The sequence below is a fragment of the Channa argus genome, chromosome 8, assembly GCF_033026475.1.
Source record: "Channa argus isolate prfri chromosome 8, Channa argus male v1.0, whole genome shotgun sequence".
Taxonomy (NCBI): Eukaryota; Metazoa; Chordata; class Actinopteri; order Anabantiformes; family Channidae; genus Channa; species Channa argus.
The window spans coordinates 18,153,577-18,172,620 of record NC_090204.1 but is presented as its reverse complement, the minus strand read 5'-3'; the positions used below and the strand labels follow the sequence as shown (position 1 = coordinate 18,172,620).

General features: G+C 38.4%; 1 protein-coding gene across 2 annotated transcripts in view; it reads right to left on the bottom strand.

Annotated features, from left to right (window-relative positions):
- Positions 1–19,044, bottom strand: part of anos1b (anosmin 1b) — a 42,696-nt gene that overhangs the window by 7,180 nt on the left and 16,472 nt on the right. Inside the window, exons 3-8 of one of the 2 annotated variants that reach the window (XM_067514210.1) lie at positions 11,428–11,490; positions 10,818–11,022; positions 9,234–9,418; positions 6,637–6,766; positions 3,751–3,844; positions 3,030–3,261 (exon numbers count right to left, since the gene is read on the bottom strand). In XM_067514210.1, coding sequence (XP_067370311.1) covers positions 3,030–3,261; positions 3,751–3,844; positions 6,637–6,766; positions 9,234–9,418; positions 10,818–11,022; positions 11,428–11,490 — 909 coding nt within the window. Of the gene's footprint in view, positions 1–3,029; positions 3,262–3,750; positions 3,845–6,636; positions 6,767–9,233; positions 9,419–10,817; positions 11,026–11,427; positions 11,491–19,044 lie in introns of both variants that reach the window. The other variant, XM_067514209.1, reaches the window with a different exon arrangement.

Sequence of the window (19,044 nt, the reverse complement as noted above, 5' to 3'; positions counted from 1 at the left end):
TAAATAACGTCAGTGAACATTATATGTAAAAAAAAATGATGTTGTATATTTAAAAGCACTGATTCAGCTGAGGTTTTTCCAAGTTTGCCAAATTCCTACAAGTTTCTTATTTTAGCTTTAATGCTATATTCTTCCAGTCCTGCATAACGTCCTGATCAAGAAGATATATGTTTTTTGCACAACTGTTGAATATGTTACCATATGTTAATGGAGAGCACAAAAAAATAAATTCTGTTACATGAAAGTTATTGTACACAGCATACCAATGTTATTCAGCTTCTTGCATTACCTGTTGTGATGCAGCTGTAAGTAGGAATGACTAGTTAGGGGGCCCCATTTGAATTCCAGGCGTACCAGCCAAGCAGAACAGAGGACCAGACTACAGATAAGTGGCTCCACTAGATTAGATCTGGGATCACCATCACTACTTAGGGTAGCTAGGTCCATATAGGTGTGCTTGCAGTTAAGGCTTAAAAGTCTGATATTAATTTCAATTTTCCATTGTTTTAAAGGATCCTTTGCAAAAGTACTTTCATCATTTATCATTATGTTGGTTCAGTACCTTAGAAAAAAACATTCAGTTATCTACTACAAAGGCAATCACACCTATTGCGTCAATGCTGTAATATCCTCATTGTTTACTGTGATTATGGGTATTTTGGTGCTGCTGACTAGAATTAGCTGTATTTTTATCACATTACATCATCACCACGCCTATAATCAGGATAACAAAATCAACTCTTTAGGGTGTTATTGCTGCATTAAATATAATTTCAAAGGTACATCAAGAAATCTGTTATTTTTTTAAGAAGTTAAGATGCTCCTTTTGTTTTGTATTTACATGGAAAATACCTTAATGTCCCATCATTCTCTTGCTCCCATGCTTTACACTATGCTGTGCTGGCAGCTGCAGTCATACAGTTCAACCTTTGCACAGATCATACAATGTACAACCACAATAACTGACATGCTCTCTCACTCAGTGACGGAGATATTGTCATTACATTCACAGAAACTTCGGCTCAAGCTAAACATATCATCTGAATGCAGGAAATCAACCTTGCTCTGCTGTCTACATTGTCATGTTATTTCAGTGCATTCACTTAAACCACATTGGCATTGCACACTAACAAGGTTACTTTATGTCCCATAAAGATAATAGGGTGTTTGTCTGTGGACAATATTACATATTCAGATCCAAAAGGAACATATGCTTAAAAGGTCAGCAAAGAACATGAAAACCATGGCAAGAAACAAGAGGGAATATACCAACACCACATCTATTTCTCGAATTTTGTTACATATACAAGCAACATGTTACATTGTAAAACTTACAATAAAAATACATAAAATAGAAAATTTTGACCATCTTTAGTCTGCTAGCTTGTCAATTTGTAAAAAGCAAGGGAATATTATTAAATAATATTATCACCTCATTATTGTTAATTAAATACTGTAAAACCACAATGGTGGGAACTGTAATTGGCTACAGGTCATTTTTTAATACACATTATTTACGTCTAGTATTTAGAATAAAAGAGTATTAAAGGGGAGTAGCAGTTGCTCCTAGAGTATAGTGCATGCTGTTTGTTGTTTACTTGTGTAATAGCGGACCTTAAAAAATAAAAGAGTAAAAGTGATTTTATTAAACAAGTTCTTTGAGTTATTTACACCCCTTCACACACAGCAGCCATTTACAGAGCCTGTTCTATCTGTGGAAGCAACAAAATCCCTGCAGTAATAACAAGCAAAATACATGGAATGTACAAATGTACTTCTGTGAAATGCATGTTTTTAGAGGCCTAATAAAATTTCTCAGGTGCAGTTATAGATACAGTATATGCATATTGTGTATGTGTAAAGGGGGATAAGAATTCAAATCTGGTTTTTGCATTTAAACTTCACCTTTCATACAAATAAACAAATAAGGAGTGTTGCTTCAGAAATGGTGGTACACTAGGCATGTTTTTACTTTTGGACAGAACCAAGGTAGTCTTTAAGCTATGCTATCCATCTCCTTGCAGCATTTTTATATTTACACACCCAAGTCCCTTCCCGAGCATTTCCCAGAATGATAATCTATTAAGGTAAAAATAAATATTCTTATGGCTGCAGTAAGCAGGTTTGTGGGTCCTCAGTACAGAATTATAAGTCTGAGTGAATATATGGGTAAGCAGTTAGACAAATATAATTTATCTTGTTACAATGGCACCTGGAAGTGAGTGGAATGTGTTGGGCCGGAAGTGATCATTTTGTCCCTGAAGTTGTGTTGGAAGCATAAAACATGGGCAAACATGAGGACTTTATTTGACTTTGACAAACTGTGATTGCTAGACTACTGGGTATGGTGTTCTCGTGCTGCATTGGTCAGGACATACCAAAAGTGGTCTAAGGAAAGAAAAAAATTTAAACCAGCAACAGGGTCATGGGCACCCAAGGCTCAATTATGCACATGGTGAGTGAAGTTTCAATAGAAAGGTGTCAGAACACACAGTGCTTCGCAGTTTGTTGCATTTGGGTCTGCGTAGCTGCAGACTGTCAGGGGGCCCATGCTGACTAGTTTTCTTTTACATCATGTATATTACTTCATGCCAGTAGTTTCTGCAGCCTACCAAGGTTTAAGAACAATTTGAGACAACATGTTTGAGTTGTTGACTTGGCTTCCAAATTCTCCAGAACTCAGTTCAATCAAGAATCTGTGTGATGTGATGGAAAACAAAATTCCGCCCTCAAAACGTACAGGACTTCAAGGATACATTGCTAATGGCTTGGTGTGAGATACGTGCATACCTTCAGAAGTGTACTGGCATCCATGCCTTGCTAGATCAGGGTGGTTTTGGTGGCAAAAGGGGGGTCTAGTTAATATTAGGCAAGTGGTCATAATGTTAAAGCTGATCAGTGTATCTGTGTATATGTGTGTGCATGTGCATGCGCGTGTGTGTGGAAAGCAGTGGCTGAATGACAGTGCGAATATAAATACAATTACTTTATTCTTTCATTTTGCATAAGTGTAAAGAAAGTTTTCTTACCCCCTGAGTTACTCTGCTGTTGTTCTCCTTTTTACCTTGTGTGTTTGTAGGTCGTGTGTGCATGGTGTTGTGCCCTGTATGTGTGTGTGCCTGCATTGGCTGTGTTTGTTTGTGTGCCGTGTCTGTATGTCGGGGCATCCAAGTGACTCTGTAGTTGTGGACTGGAAGGTCTCCCTCTCTGGGGGGCTCCCATTGTAATAAGACTGCCACTGTCACCCCGCTTCCCGTTGATCTAAGGAGAGCGAACAAGAATGCAAATGTCACGACATGGATGGCAATAGAATGCTGAAATGGGCAGTAAAATAAATGCACAACTTGTTTATCCTGCTTACTGTTGTTTGTAATCATTAACTCTATATATGTAAAGCCGCAGACATTTAATGTCATTATGTTGAAACCAAGCTACAATTTAAGTCCTCACCTCTGTTATTAAATTTTTTATTGGAAAATCACTGCTGATCCAACACATGGTCTAACCTTTAGATGACCGTGTTTTAAGTCACAGCAGACAAATAGAAAAGACACTGCAATATATGATTGAACAAGGATGATCTATAATTTTCATGCTGCTACGCAATCCGACAAGCACCGTCTATCTACTGTACTGGACCACAACTTATGATTGATTACACACAATGGCAGCTTGCAATGCCAAAAAGATGCATAACAACTAACCAAAAAGAATAAATAGTATAAATAGTCTATAGAATACTCTAATTACCTTTCTGTGAACGGGGATCCTGATTGCAAACTTGTCCAGTCCAGAGTCTGGTTAATTGCTCTAATATTTGCTGGAGATTCTGGAGGTGATGGATCTGCAGAGAGATACATGGGGAAACACAGTAGTTGTTAGGCGGCAAAAATACAGTGTTCATGCTATAAAGTAACCAGGAACACGGACTTGCATGTAAGTAATTAGCGAACACAGCATCTTGCCAGATGCAGCAAAATCTTTACCAGATTAAACACCCAAGCAAAACAAAATCGTTTTTTGACTTAAAGCTAATGTTGCTGTGAACATGGCCTTACTTCAGAAAAATACAAACACATTGTACGTGTACTTCAAGTTTCAAGTTTCCACATTATATTTTTGTAAGCTGCATACTGAAAGATGACTTCTTCTTCTCTATAACATCAAAACTATAATGGGACGTTTACATCTGCAACAGCCCTCGCCATACATAAGACAGCACAGGAGACATCTGCATGCAGAGCCCAATAACAGTCCATAGGTTATTTACTGTTGTTTTGTCAAATATAAGACTTGATGTTTTCATTACAGTTGGACATCGGAGTTCACTGTGTAACCTCACAATAAACCTGTGGCTCTTGCCACTTAAAATCCACTCAGGTTTATCTACTGAAAAGTGATATTTGTAACAACAAATTACAGACTGTTCAGCACCTTGACTAGACTGTCTAATAATTCAAGTTTTACTGTGCTGTGTTAGTGCAATATGATGAACCCACTCATGGGGGAAACAGCTAATTTCCTATTGGTCTCATTCAAATCTAAAAACCCAATTAGATTTACCGCATCAAACGTGATCGATGCTGCAGCAGCCTGAAGCCTTCCTCTCAGTAGCTGCCACAACACAGACCAAGTGACCACTAGTCATTGTTCACCTCCAAGATATAATCCTGAGGTTGTTCCTCTTTCAACAATGGTTCTGTATCGTATTAGTTATCCCAAATCCTGCATTTGATTAAAACTACAAAATGCATCTGATTAGAACTACATTCCCCATGACAGACCCCCACAGGCCCCGGGCTATGGTTTGCTGAGCCAGATGCAGATATCAAATTTAGGGCAACATATAAGAGCTGCACAATCGGGCTTGTTTATGAATGCATGTGTGTGAGTGATGTTTCTTTGCAATAAAGAGGGTGTCTATTGATGCCAGGGGTAATTGCCAGATCAGAACCAAAACACACACACAGTCTCTTCTCTGGGGCCCTTTTCAGTCTGTCGGTCTCCCTCAATCAACTGGATTTCATTCTATTCTTTCATGAAATGAAGATATCAAAATGTGTTTTCTGATCCAGACATTCCCTGGTGATTACTGCTGGCACATCCTGTGTAACCTTGTTATCTGAATGAACAGGAAGGGAGGTTTTCAAATTCAAATTCTCTCTCTGGTTAGCATCAGGTCACATTAGAGGAACCTCAACTATCCTGACATCTGCCAGCTTCGTAGTTTTTGACCCCTAACCTCTAGCCCCTGACTAATCAGACAAATGAAATGGAAACACAAGACTGTGGTGGTATCTGGAATGTTTAAGTGTGTGTCTTTAACCTTTAACCCAGATCCTAAAATACATACAAAGGCACACATAGTCATGCAAACACACTGAGCCAAACATTTGGGATTTGTACTTATTTTCTTAGTTGCTTAGAGTTAGATGAGAAGGCCAATGCCAACCTTATACTGTGTTGTAAAGCTACATTATAGCCATCAGCTGGTTAGCTTAGATTAGGATAAAAAAAAAAAACCTAATAAAAGAGAAAAAGCCTTTACAAAAGAAAAATTTGCGATTGTGTCAAAATAACATCCACGTACATTTGCTCACACGGAGCCCAGAGAAGCATAATTCCAATTTCATCAACAACAGACAGACTTCAGAGTGTTTTTGACTTTCTCATCTAACTCTCAGTAAGAAAGCAAAGTGTATTTCCCAAATGCTCAACAATGTTCAACTATTTCTATAATATTTTGATGGACCACAAGGAGCTGCCAAAGAACATTCAGTGGTTTTTTTTTTATTAAGCTCTATTGGAGTCTTCAAGTATTGCTGTGTTGTTTTGTTCATGGTGGTGTAAAATGCTATTTCAGACACCTCTTCTTAATTTCCCATGTGTGTCCAACTGATAAAGAACCTTTTTTCCAAAGCTTGATCCAACTTGAAGTCATTATTCACATACAAATATGCTCTAGCCAATCCTGGCAAGGGATTCCTATCACTATTCAATTCTGGCACAACACCAATATAACCCAAGTCTGCTAAGCATTAGCGCTAGGACCTCCTACAGTGTGTGTGTGTGTGTGTGTGGATGTGAGTGTGGGTGTGTGTGCATGCGCACCATCTATTACTTACATTGTGAGGACAAGTCTTCCTTGCATGGTCCAGATGCTTGTCCCCACCATCCAAATTGTATTTTAAGTTGATGAGTTGGTTTAAAGTTAGTGTACGGTTAGGTTAAGGGTTCGGGGTCAGGGTTTGGAAAGTTGTCGTTATGCTAAAGATTGGGGTGAGTCTCCAGGAAGTTATTGTAAACGAATGTAAAAACCCTACGAGGTGATGAAAACCAACGTGTGTGCATGTGTGTATTCTGTTTCGTGTCTGTGTTTTATGGACTGCCTGATCGTTTTCCTGCTGTGTATACCTTATCCATAAACTCTGAGTGAAAGAGAGAAAGAACAGCGAAGGACAGAAAAGGAAATGCTCCTGAGTTTCTGACTTTTCCTCAGAGAGGTGTAATACCTCTCTTAAAATGACACAAATGGAATGCAAGAATTTGTCTAATGAAAGAATATCAGAATTTACAGGCAAGCAGGAAAAATCATCTGTGAGACACGTATAACAGCTCTGTTCATGCTTGTATTACCTTTACTGGAGATGTAGTGTTTGCTTGGTGTGGTGAAACCTCTGCTGCCGTGGCTGTTAATGGCTGCTACTCTGAACTGGTACCACCGCTGAGGTCTTAGATCTGACAGAACCACATCTTCTGAAAGGGTCTAAAACCACACACATCAAAACCATTTTAAGACAAGGATTTGAGCATTCACAATCTTAACTTGTGTTGTCTTTATATAGCTTTTGGATCTAATATACAATATAATGTGATTCATAACAATAGTTGACAGTTTCTTGTTGACAGTAAAAAGGAAACTGATAACATTCTCATAACTGTCTGGGCTACAGCTGGTTATCTTAAAATAGCGGGGAAATAGCGGGACAACTGGTACCACATTAACCTCTAAAGCCTACAGTTTATGTCCTGGCCCGGGAGACGTTTGTTGCGTGTCATATCCCATTCTCTAATCTGATTTCTCATCTCTCTACACTAATCTAATATCAGCTAATGGCACAAACGCCCAAAGGAAAAAAGAAGAGCAATTTAAAAACTAGACACTGCCTAATGGAAACAGAATACCTGCATACATCTAAAGCTTACAACTTAGCACATCATATGTAGTTTGTTTAAAAAAGATACGGCCTGGCTCTTACAAAACAAAAACATAATTACATAATTAAAGTTAACCAGTTATTCAGTTAAGTGTGGTCAGGGAGACTCAGAGGGGATTTTGGACACTTCTACACTGCTAATTAGTCAGCTGGAGGTGCTGGTAGGAGAATGTCGTTTTGGACAGAGATTAGCTGTTTCCCCGTTTCCACTTGTTATGCTTAACTAATTGGCTGCAGGTAATGGAAGTTTCTAGCACTCTGCAAGAAGACAAATATCCATATTTCCTAACACTATTTGTTTGACATTATCCCAGATCCAACAACCTTCTAGCTGTGAGGTGCCATTGCTAGAGTTTTCAAAAAATATATATACATATATTTAGGATTCAGGTTGCAGAAATTAAATTGAAGAAATCTGTGGTGCTAATTGTTAACTTCTTGGTACAAAAGGAAGAAACTCTTAAATAATTTTATCCCTATTGAACCACACGGTAGGTTGGATTAAATCATTGCTCAACTACAAAAGAAACAAGAATGTTCATGTGTATATCCATGTGTTTATATGTGTATATATTGTCCACAACTGTCACCTCTTACTGAAAAACTAGTTGTCTGCTCATCACACCTACATTCGTATCATATTTTTGTTAGAGGTCAAGCTGTCATTATAAGCCTATTCAGTAAAACGTGCTTTGCTAACTGACAGACAGAAAGGCAAGATGAAAAAGATCAGCAAAATTACCACCAAAAGTCCACCTTAACGATTTGACCTTGTTTCCCTTTCTGAGAAGTGGTTCACTGAGGCTAAAGGCACAGAAATATTTATAACAGGTAAACAATGACTGCTAGTTGATTTGCCTGAAGAAGTGTCTGATGAACATATAATATATAATGTGAACAAAGAGTTAATATTGTCAATAACAAAAATTTGTTTAAATTAGATTTATACTTTCTGTTTAATTATACAAGTCATAACTTCTTGTATTGATAAATTATGAAATATTTCAGATTTTCATGGGGTTTTCATAGGTTTTCACAACTCTACAAACCTCACTAACATACTATATGAGTTTTTGCAGGCCTGTTGTATTAGACTGCCCTCATTTTATCTAGGTTTACCTAATAAACTGGCAACTCAGTGTATATATTATACATATGCTGTCATTGCTGACACATTCAGAATATTTTCTTTAAAAAACAAGAAAGCTCTGTGCACTATACATAAGTGTCATAAGTGAATAGGTGCAGATAATTGTGAAATTAAATGATTTGCCCAAATAATCGTTGAAAATGTTAAAGATTCACTTTTGTCTCCTGCTTAAAACCTACTCATCCACACACACACACACAAACACACACACACATACACACACACACACACACTTACAAGCTGCCATCTATTTAAGTCTATAATGAGCGTTCAGTCATTCAGAGTCAGCCGGTGGAACGACTGTGGCTGCCTGTGGTTCCTTTTTAAGCTCTGCTTATTTACCTAACCTCACACAGGCACTCACACATGGATGTACAGTGTGCACGCACACACACATAGACAGACACAAACACATAGACACACACACACATACACACACACGGTTTACCCTGGCAGAATGGGAGACTGGCTGGGGTGGAGAGGTTTAGACAGCAAGGCAGGAGACTGATGAGGTGGAAAAAGAGTCAAACATCCATCTCCATAGCTAAGAAGTTTCATCATTGAGCCAAATTGAGAGTTATGAGGTAAAGATATGTTATAAACTTTGTGGGGTTGCTCCACTGTTAAAGGCATAGGGAACCATTTTTATAATGTCAATGCCTCTACTGCTGTGTGACATGTTCTTACATGTGTTTTTCCCCCCTAACCTTATATCACAAGCTACACAGGTTAAACAGTATCTATCAGTAATGTAGGGAGGGTAAGATGATATGTATTAGGAGGATTAAAAAAAAAAAAACAACAATGAACATCACAGGACATTTTTGTAAACCTCGGCTGAAAAGTGTGAGGCTGTAGGTAACTACCATAATAATAGTAGCCCATGGTGAGGCGTGGTCTTCACTGGGATGGATGCCTGCGTTCCACCGGGCCTGGAGTATGTACACGACCGGCTCCACGCTGACGTTGAACTTTGAAACCCACACTACCTTTACATGACCCTCTGAGTCCTCCACAAAGCTCATCTCTCTGCGAGGCTTCAGTGGAACACCTGCAAGGGCAAAAGGGAAAAGTGCTGTTATTTAAAAGACATAAAAATATATATAATTATGAGATGAACATAATGGCTCTAAGGATAGGTGGCTGTCATATGACTTTTACACAATGTGCCTTTTGTTATCAAACCATCCACCCAGAGGGCAACAGTCAAAACGTGAGAAATGGTTTTGCACATTTGCCCTCACCAGTGCTTCACCACAGTTATATCGCAGAGGTTTACAAGCTTATGTAGAGTTGCTTGCAGATCATGGCTTGGATTTTGTCCTGATATGCAATGCACATTGTGAGACTGTAGACTTACATATACAGACATGTGCATTTCAAAACTTTTTCAACTCTCTTGTGGACACATGTGGACTCCAATCAAGTTATAGACACATCTGAAAGAAAATTAAAGCAAACAGGATGCACCTGACCATAATATTGAGTGCATTGGTATACTTTTGTAAATTAGAGATTTCAGTTTTTGGAACTTGAGAGGAGCTGCCAGGAAGAATGATATAAACGGTCCAGTGCAGATGTTCAATGCTTTGGCTTCTACAGAGCACTGAATAAAGACTTGATTTTTAAAATTTTTAAAACATTGCAAAAAATGCTAAAACCGCTTGTCATGATGAGTTACCGGGTGTACTGTAAGCGAGGGGATCCGTTTTGTTTTTTTGTTTTTTTGGTTTAACTACTTTAATCCACAAAAGTGTGCAATCTGTGTCAGCGTCTGAATAACTGTAGTTAGTGCTTCAAAGATTCTACAGACCCCCACAAGTGTTTTCATTTACCCCATCTGATTAGGGCTCCAGGTCACCAAATTCTTTGAACAAATGATAATGGTGGTCTTTTTCCCCCACCAACAGGTGCAACTAACAGGAACTGTCAATCAGCTACAGTCTGTACAGACACACAGTACAGGTACAAAACACCCAATTAGCCAAAATAATGGAAATCACCTGGGGGTGTGCATTGGAGGTGTGTACTTAGTGCAAGTCAGTGCTCAAACTTTTTGGCTACAAAAAATATTACATTGAAACCTGTTGAAACTAAATCTTTTTGACTATCATTTTGTTTCAGCTTCACTACACAGGTGTCTGAGGCAGTTCATGTTCCCATATAATCTCACGCAGATGGGACTGGGACTGTTAACCATGGCTGGTCTTCACATGTCTAGTCATAGTCTAACAGACCGAATTAAAGGATCTTTCATTAAATTACATTTGGAAAACATTTCTAACCAAAGCACGCACATGAACTGCATGCCATCAGATATTCCCTTAATGCCATCAGTGTATTTATTGTAGATCAGTCAAGTACCATGATAGATTACCAAACAATAATCAATTATGACCCAAAGATTGTCACTAACAACTTTCAACCAGCTCTAATGCACTTGCATTTACCTTTGTATTGATTTGATGGGGCTTGGCAGGTATGTCCACATCCATTGGAGCAGCACTTTTTGGGGGATGGACAATGCAGGTCTGATGCGCAGCTCTCCACGCAGGCTGCAGCAAATCCAGTGGCTCGCTGAGGTGGAGGACAGTCACCCTGGCGAGACGACCTGAGGGAGGCCAGAAATTCTCTGCTCGTCACACACTCTGTCTGCTTCTGAGAAATGAACAGGAGGGAAATTATTACTAATACAGTTTATATTTACGGAAATTATACGTAACTCACACAAACACTCATATGAGGACACAGGCGAAAGTGTTTCCTTTGGTAAACTCATACTGACTGTTTGAAGGAAGCCCTTAGGTTTGGTCTGAAAAGTAATAGATGTGTGTATTTCCCTGCTTATGTCTGTGCACATGGCTGCAGAAATGTAAACACAAGCTTTAGCTAATAGCTCTGAATTACCGTGTGTTTCTTACCAGCCATCCATCCAGTAACATGCTTCAGCTATTGTGATGAAAAACTAATCTATCTGAAAGCCACAGCAACTGGCTCTACAAATAACCGTTTAAGCCCCCCCCCGAACACACACACACACACACACGCAGTCTATCTTACCTCACAAGACTTTGAAGAGAGCACCTTCCTGGTTTCCCACAGTTCATTGCATGGCTGTAGGCACTGCACAAGAAAGAAACAAACACTCAAACATGTCAAACACATTGTTTTGTTTGTTTGTCTTTAGGTGCTAAATAAAGATTTACAGATGATAAAATGGGAAAACCGTTTACAGTAGTAAACACTCGATGTTCTAACAAAACTGATATAAGTGACCATTTTGTGTGTTGTATAAAGGAGGCCTAACCTGACCTGGCCCTGCAGCAACAATCAAAGTTGTATTGATCTTCTAATCTAACTCTGTACTGCAAAAATAAGTGTATTTCACAAAATGTCTGACTACTCTTGGGCAGCAGGTAGTAAAGTGGTTAGTGCTCCTGCCTCACAGTTAGAAGATCCCTGGTTCATATCTACTTGCTGGCTTCACGTTTCCCCCCGGGTACTCTGGAGTCCTCCCACACTCCAAAGACTTGCATGTTAGGTTAATTGGTGACTCTAAATTGCTCATAGGTGTAAATGGTTGTCTCTATTTGAAAAGGTGAAAAATCAAGAATGATTGTAAAGGACTTTAGCCTCTTCAGAGTCAGCTCTCAATGTTAAACCAGGTAGCAAGCTCAAAAGAACAAAACACACAGTCCTGCTAAAGCACACACTCATCTGGCTTGCCACCCCAGTGAACTGGTGAATGATGGCTCTTACCAAATCAAAACCAGACAACATATAAAAACTGCGGTTTCACCCCCAACCTCCTCCCCCCTCTCCCCCACTTCTCCCTGTCTGTCCGCCTGGCTCCCTCAGCTCCCCTGGCTTCAATCATTCCTCCAAATTATTCCATCGCACAGTTATTAGGAGAGCAAACAAAATCAACAAGGAGCCATAAAAATGTCATCTTTGCACAAATAAATGGCTACTGTATCAAAAACCAAGCCAGGGCTGTTATCTTGCAGACCATTTATTTTTTAAATGACTGAGTGGGCTTTTACCGTTATCATGACATTTAACACAGCATTAAGTTCTATGTTAACTTCCACTTTATGTATGAAACACTACATAACAACATTCATACAGCATCAATAAAGCCACTGAACTCACCAAAATTTCTTCTTTCTTGACCTGCAGTATATAAAATGTTCAGTAGATTTGTTTCATGTTAGGGCTAGATATCATTCACAATATTACAGAAAGCGCTTCTCAGAAGCACAAACTGCAAACTTTTTTTCTTAAATAAATGTGAGCAATTTTCCAAACGCTAATAGTTTTTTAAAGCAAAACATTGCACAGTCTAGACTTCAAGCACACCTCAGTTGAGTACATGAGCAGACATTGGCTTGCAGACTGTGTTAGCTAGGTACCTATTTTTATTCTGTAAATGGTCCATGTTGATCTTATTATAATCATTCTAACTAAAGTTGCAAACATATGAAAAAAATATTTACTCATATAATTACTAATCAAAAAAAATATTTCGAAAATGGGTAAAAGGATGTTAAAATTACATTTAGGTGTAAATTAACACACAATGCCGCAATTTAGTAACTTAGTAAGAATCTAGTAACTTAAGCCTGTTTCACATATGAACTCTGGACAATGTTAGGAGAATTCAGCCTCAGACATTGTCGTTAGTGGCCTTTCAGACACGCCCCTAGAGGGAAGTGTCCTCACATGTGAAAATCTGCTCGATTTCTGTGCACGTTGAACGCACAACATGATATAAAATTTTAAATTTCAAAACAGTGATTTGTTTACAGCACACCGGAACCATTCAACTAATAAAAAAAGGTTCTATCATTCGACCACAGCAGCAGTCTAGTGATAGAAAAGTCATCAACAGGCCCACTCACTCAAAGGTCTAAAAGGTTGCACCTCATGAGTGTCTGTGGCTGGTAAGATATGTATTTATGCTGTGAAAACTCCCATTAATTCAAACCACCACCATCTTTACCCTCCAATAGGAAGGAAAATATTTGTTTATGCAGCCACCACAAAAGTGTGTTTTATCCCAAAATATGGCACAATATTAGGAGAAGTATCACTTTAAGATCGGCTTTCTCTGCAGCTCGTTAATGATGCATTCCTCGAGGAGTCAAGCTATGAAGAGACAGAGATAACACAATACACACATACACTACACACTATTGTAACCAGATCCTGAAGTTTGATCTGTTTCTTCAAGGAGCTCTCATGGGTCTCTTTACTTGGCCATGTGCTGCTCAGAGCTTAAGGCTGTCAAAATCTCCCCGAAAGCACCTCTCCTTCACACACTTTCTCTCAAACACACACACACACATACACACACACCCTTTGTCTAAATGTCCCAAGGCTCAGTTCATCTTGCATCCAAACTCGGCCCACTCTGTGCTCCCTCCTCTTCTCCTTTGCTGCCACTTTGATCAGTTACAGACATGTTTAATTTTTCATTCCTATCCTCTTATCCTTTACCCTCCCCTCTTTTTCGCTACCCTATTCCTCTCTTTTCCTATATCTCTGTTCCCTCTGTCTTCACATTTAAAGTCCTCTTCTTCCTACCCTTGACCTCTGCTCTCATCTCTGTGCCTGTGGATTTCAGAAAACACAGGTAACACAGGTATTCCCACTTTTGCAAGTTAAAGTGGATTGTCATAAATTCCTTTTAACAATGCTATTTGTTTTGACCCCGTTTATATGTACTATAGTGCAAGCGAGTCAGAGTAGGAATGCCGATTTTTTTGCACTTGAAGAGAGCACTGAGTGAGATTAGTGGATATTAGGTTATAGTTGTGGCTTTATTGCTAGTTTCTCTGCTGTCTGCTCTCTGTCTAACGTAGGGTGGGGCAGCTCCTTCACACACACACAAACACACACAGCGGAGCTGCAGCTGTCAGGGGGAGAGGAGACAGAGCCCAGCTGAGCTGGGACACTGAGAAGGATTGTTTATTATTGTGACGTTATGCACAATTTAAACTTGCAGAGTAAAAGCTAAAAAGTCATTTAAGACGTCAAACAAGCCTAAATGTGCAGGAAAAACGGTCTTCATCCACTAAACGTACATGTGTTAACATAGTGAGTTTGTTGACAAATTACTAATTGCTATTATTATGCTAAAACAACAATTCTCTGTATTTTCCTGTCGAGATCTTCCAGTTTAGCTTAAGTTGTCACAAACGTTCTGGTGGACTCTATAGCAGCTTTCACACTAAACCAGCCCCACTTCCTCTATTAGCTCTACCTGCACAGAAGTGAAGCATTTCAGATAGTGAAAAGAAAAGTGATTAATAGTGACTGATTTCAATATTCTTAATTTTTCTTAAACTTCACCCAGTTGTTAATGTTAGGAATATTTGTATTAAGTCCATTTTATTGTTGTAGAAAATAATGAAGTTTCAGTTAATTAGGAAGTCAATATGTCCACAAGTATGTTAACAAGTAATAAAACTTGACAAATGGCCTTTACAGTAAAATAAAACATAACTTCACAACAAAAAAATTGTGGCCAGTACAAATGCTGAGGGACTAGTTACTTTGGAAATCCACTAGCCAAAATAGCTGGTTATGGCTGTCATATAACACTGAAACTGGCCATTTTTCAAGAGCAACACTTTAATTGTAACAAATTGTACTTTACCTTAACCTAATTTTTAATGCAAAACCTTTAATTGTGCAGAAATTGTACTAGTAAATCTTAGAACTACAGCAAATTCACTAGTACAGTACTGAGAGAAAGGCTGGAAGGGGGGAGAAAAGAGGTGGTTGAGGTTAATGGACTTAAGCTGAAACACTCTTGGTATGTACGCAGTACACACCTTACACTCTCAAATATCACTTGAACATTGTAAATCATTGAAAAGTACATGCACTGTATTTGTGTAAGAAGAGCTGAGAGACGAATAGACATTCTGGTCTTGAAGGCGACATGATGAGTTATGTGTGCGAGTGAGAAAGAGAGAGCAGCAGACAAAGCACAGGTCAAAGGTCAGAGATGTTACTGTTTAACAGACCATCACACTGTAACAACAGAGATGTGATTAATGACTGTCTTTCTGAATCTACTGTATGTGTGCACAGTCTGCATAGGAGGCCTCAGATATGCGTATAATAATTAATCACACACGCACACACACCTCTTCTCTCAGGCCTACTCTGGCCTCTCCTGCTGTTTTATGGCCTCACCTGCCACATTGGAGAGATGACAGCTACACTCAGTAAGATAGAGGAAAGGAAATGGGAGAGGGAGGGGTGGAAAAATGTGGTTTATAGAGTGGATGGTGGGGGGGGGGGTGCCAGTTGAAAAGAAGATAGGAGATGAAAGACAAATAGTGAAACAGATTCAGAGAAGAAAGGCACGGAAAGTGAGACAAAGACAGATGTACTCACACACCATACACAGTTCAGTGCATACAATGTGAAACTGTACTTATGTCACGAATTGTAAAGAGTTCATGAAGCATTTTAATGCTCTTTAATTTTGCCTGAATCAGACAAATATAGATGTTCTCTTTAATTTTGCCTGAATCAGACAAATATAGATGTTCTTTTTCTACTCTAAGATGCTGTACAAAACCTTTTGCCTTGAATAAAACATAATAACAATAGTATTAATAAAACAGAATTGGCCAATAGCTAAGAAACCAGTCACTTTGTCATGAAAAAGATAAGAATTAATGTCAGACAGACCTTTTTGCTTCATTTTATAACAATGTATTTAGAACACCCTGACTGTACAGATGGATAGCAATGATGAAATATGTGTTGCATCTATATATCTATATCTGTGGCTGTGTTGATTCCTTTCTTATTATGTGAAAATATGTCATATTTCATCCAAACCACCACTTTGTACTCTATTAAGAACCAAACTACCGCAGCTACCACCAAAACCTGTGTTTTGTTCATAAAATACACAAAAAAAAGCACCGGTGCCTCTTTCTGCACTTAAGTGAGATATTATCTCATTTCTATTATTTTTTTGTTATATTTTATTTTATTTTGATTATTTTTAATTTTGTTCTTCAATGACAATTTTTAAATGTTTTTCGTTGTCTTTCTTTGTCGACAGTTTATTTTTTTTTTGTTTTAACAGTGAAATGAGGGGGAAGAAAATTAAGAACTGCAAACTGGATACGCATTAAAAAAAATACAAATGAAAAGGAGAGATACAAAACAGTGGTACATTCTTTTACTATGTCATACCTGTGTTTTATTTTCTAATACAGTTTATCTCAGCACTAACACTTTTAAAAATGTTCTATACAGTGTTTCCATGTTTCAATGCCAGTGTTCCCCTTTTCAGTCAGAATTTGGTTTCCAATGCCAAGATGTTAAGTCAATGTCCTGGCTCCATAAGTATCTAACTCAGATTTCCTTTTCTCGATCAATCTTTGCTGTCTTGAGCGATTTTCCATTGGGTTTTCTCATCTTCCACCATCTGCCCTTTTTGTAGCCATTGAGTGCCTTCGAGTGAAGAGCAGCATCCTCTCCATGTTTTTATCCTGGAAATTAATCTAGCAGATTTCCTGCTAAATCCAAGAATATGACCTACATCGTAACATGGATTTTGGTGTTCAGGTGATGTCACATAACAAGGTTGAAAAGTGTAGTGAAAAAACTAGAAAGTCCCCTATAAAACAGACTGAGTAGGTGTATGTGTAAAGAAACTATGGACATCAGTCATTTTAGCAAAAATGTGTGTTTAGTGTAGGACTAAAATGCTCTTGAATACTGTAGAAATGGTTGCATTCCGAAAGATCTCTGCAGCCACTAAAGTCAGATTATATATTTAAATTCTGCATTCACATATACTTTCGTATAAAAATGAAAAATAAAGCAAAATAAAGTCAGGTACTAACAGTCATTCTGATAACTTAAAATGAGTTCATAAATAATGATTTACTTGATTCTATGTCTTAAATCCAGCGGACAAACAGTCTCAAAATTACTTTAAATTTGTTTTAAAATTAGTTTATTTCAACTTTTAAAGGGTACAAGATGCTTCCCTAATAGTTTAAATATTTATACAAACATTTGTACAGTATACACACTCGCTTAGGCACTCTTCAAAAGTAGTGGAACTAATTCCAAAACTCTCTTTGAAAAGCATGTTAGTGTCTTGCCAGACCTTTGGAAAAACATGTGAAAGTAACCAGAGCTAACTTAAGTTGGCAGCTTGTGAAGGAGAGGAAAGGCTGGAAGAAAGAGAATAGAGGAAATGAAAGAGAGATGGAGAGTAGAGTCAAAAAGACAAATAGTTCAGTGGTTAGCTTTTTCACCTCTCAAACCGCATGTACCCACAAAGGTCTCAGACTGACAGATCTCTCTCTCTCTGTCTCTCTCTCTCTCAGAAAGATCATTTCTTTCTGCGCCGTCTCTCTGCCCAAAGAAAAATAATAGGACTACAGGACTGAGTACTCTGCAAAACTAATATTTAGACAGACATAGAATAACGAATGTACCATAAATATATTAATGTGCTGCTGACATGTGGTGGTCACTTGCACAAAGTCCATTATTAAAAACATCAGGCTCACTAACCTGGTGAACTACTTCAAATTCCTATGTGCCTGCATTTCTGATATTGTTCTGATTGGATTGGCATTATGGTAAGTACTGAACAAATCTGAAGAAGCAGATTGACTGGAGATCACTGTGGGAAAAGTAAGCAGAATGAAAACTGTGCCAGTAGAACATATGCAAGCTTAAATTGTCTAGCAAGCTGCTGTTTGCAGCTGTTGTACTGTTTTTTTGCAAGTGAAAGAATAACACTGTGTTCTTCAGACTGGCACAAAGAGATGCCCCGTAACTGAAACACTTTCCAACAGATTGTTTTTAATATCAATTCAATATCCTCCATGTCTCCTCAACCAACATTCAATTTCCAACTGCAAAATAGCAAAGGGAGGACTCGGACACTTCAAATCTGAGAATGAACCGTTGTTCCAACTAAAGAGGTGCTTGGGATGTTACCTAGAAGTGAGGGCATGATGGTATGTGTTCAAAAAAATGTGGTTTAGTGCACACTGCAGTAGTGCAGGTGTTGCACTAGATGGTTTTAGTGGCACTAGAATTGAGCCTGAGGGGAAAGCTCTCAATTTACCTACTGATTATTCTTGTTGTTGTGTACCTTTTGAAGGAATTTGGCAGGCTGGTCAATCCAAGGATCTTGGAAAACTTTGTTTAAGTCTGTTGATTCAGTTCGAGATGTCCCAGTTTCCTCTGTCTGTTCATGTAATCCCAGACCATGATGTTAAATTTAGTAATATGTTTAAACATTACTGAACAGTATCTTGTTCTCCTGTACTTCTGGTCCCAGAAGATGGCCCTTTAAGAACGTGGGGCTGATCAAATGCTCAAAAATCTTGCATAGTCTTGTATGTTCAAATCTTATTTTTTGTTCATGAATTCTGTGTAGGGATCGTCAAGATGAGATGGTGGATACAAGCAGTTAACAGCTGTCTGGCCTCAGGCTTATGGGACATTCACATATACAGATTTGAAAAGCTGGGCCAGCCATGGCTGTTATTAATCAGGAATGAGACCAGGCTTTGCAGCCCTGCACACCCCCCTCTGAGCTCTACAGATTCAAAAAGCATACATACTGGGAACAATTGAGAAATTTTATTTTATGCAAATTTGCTTTGTTGCAGT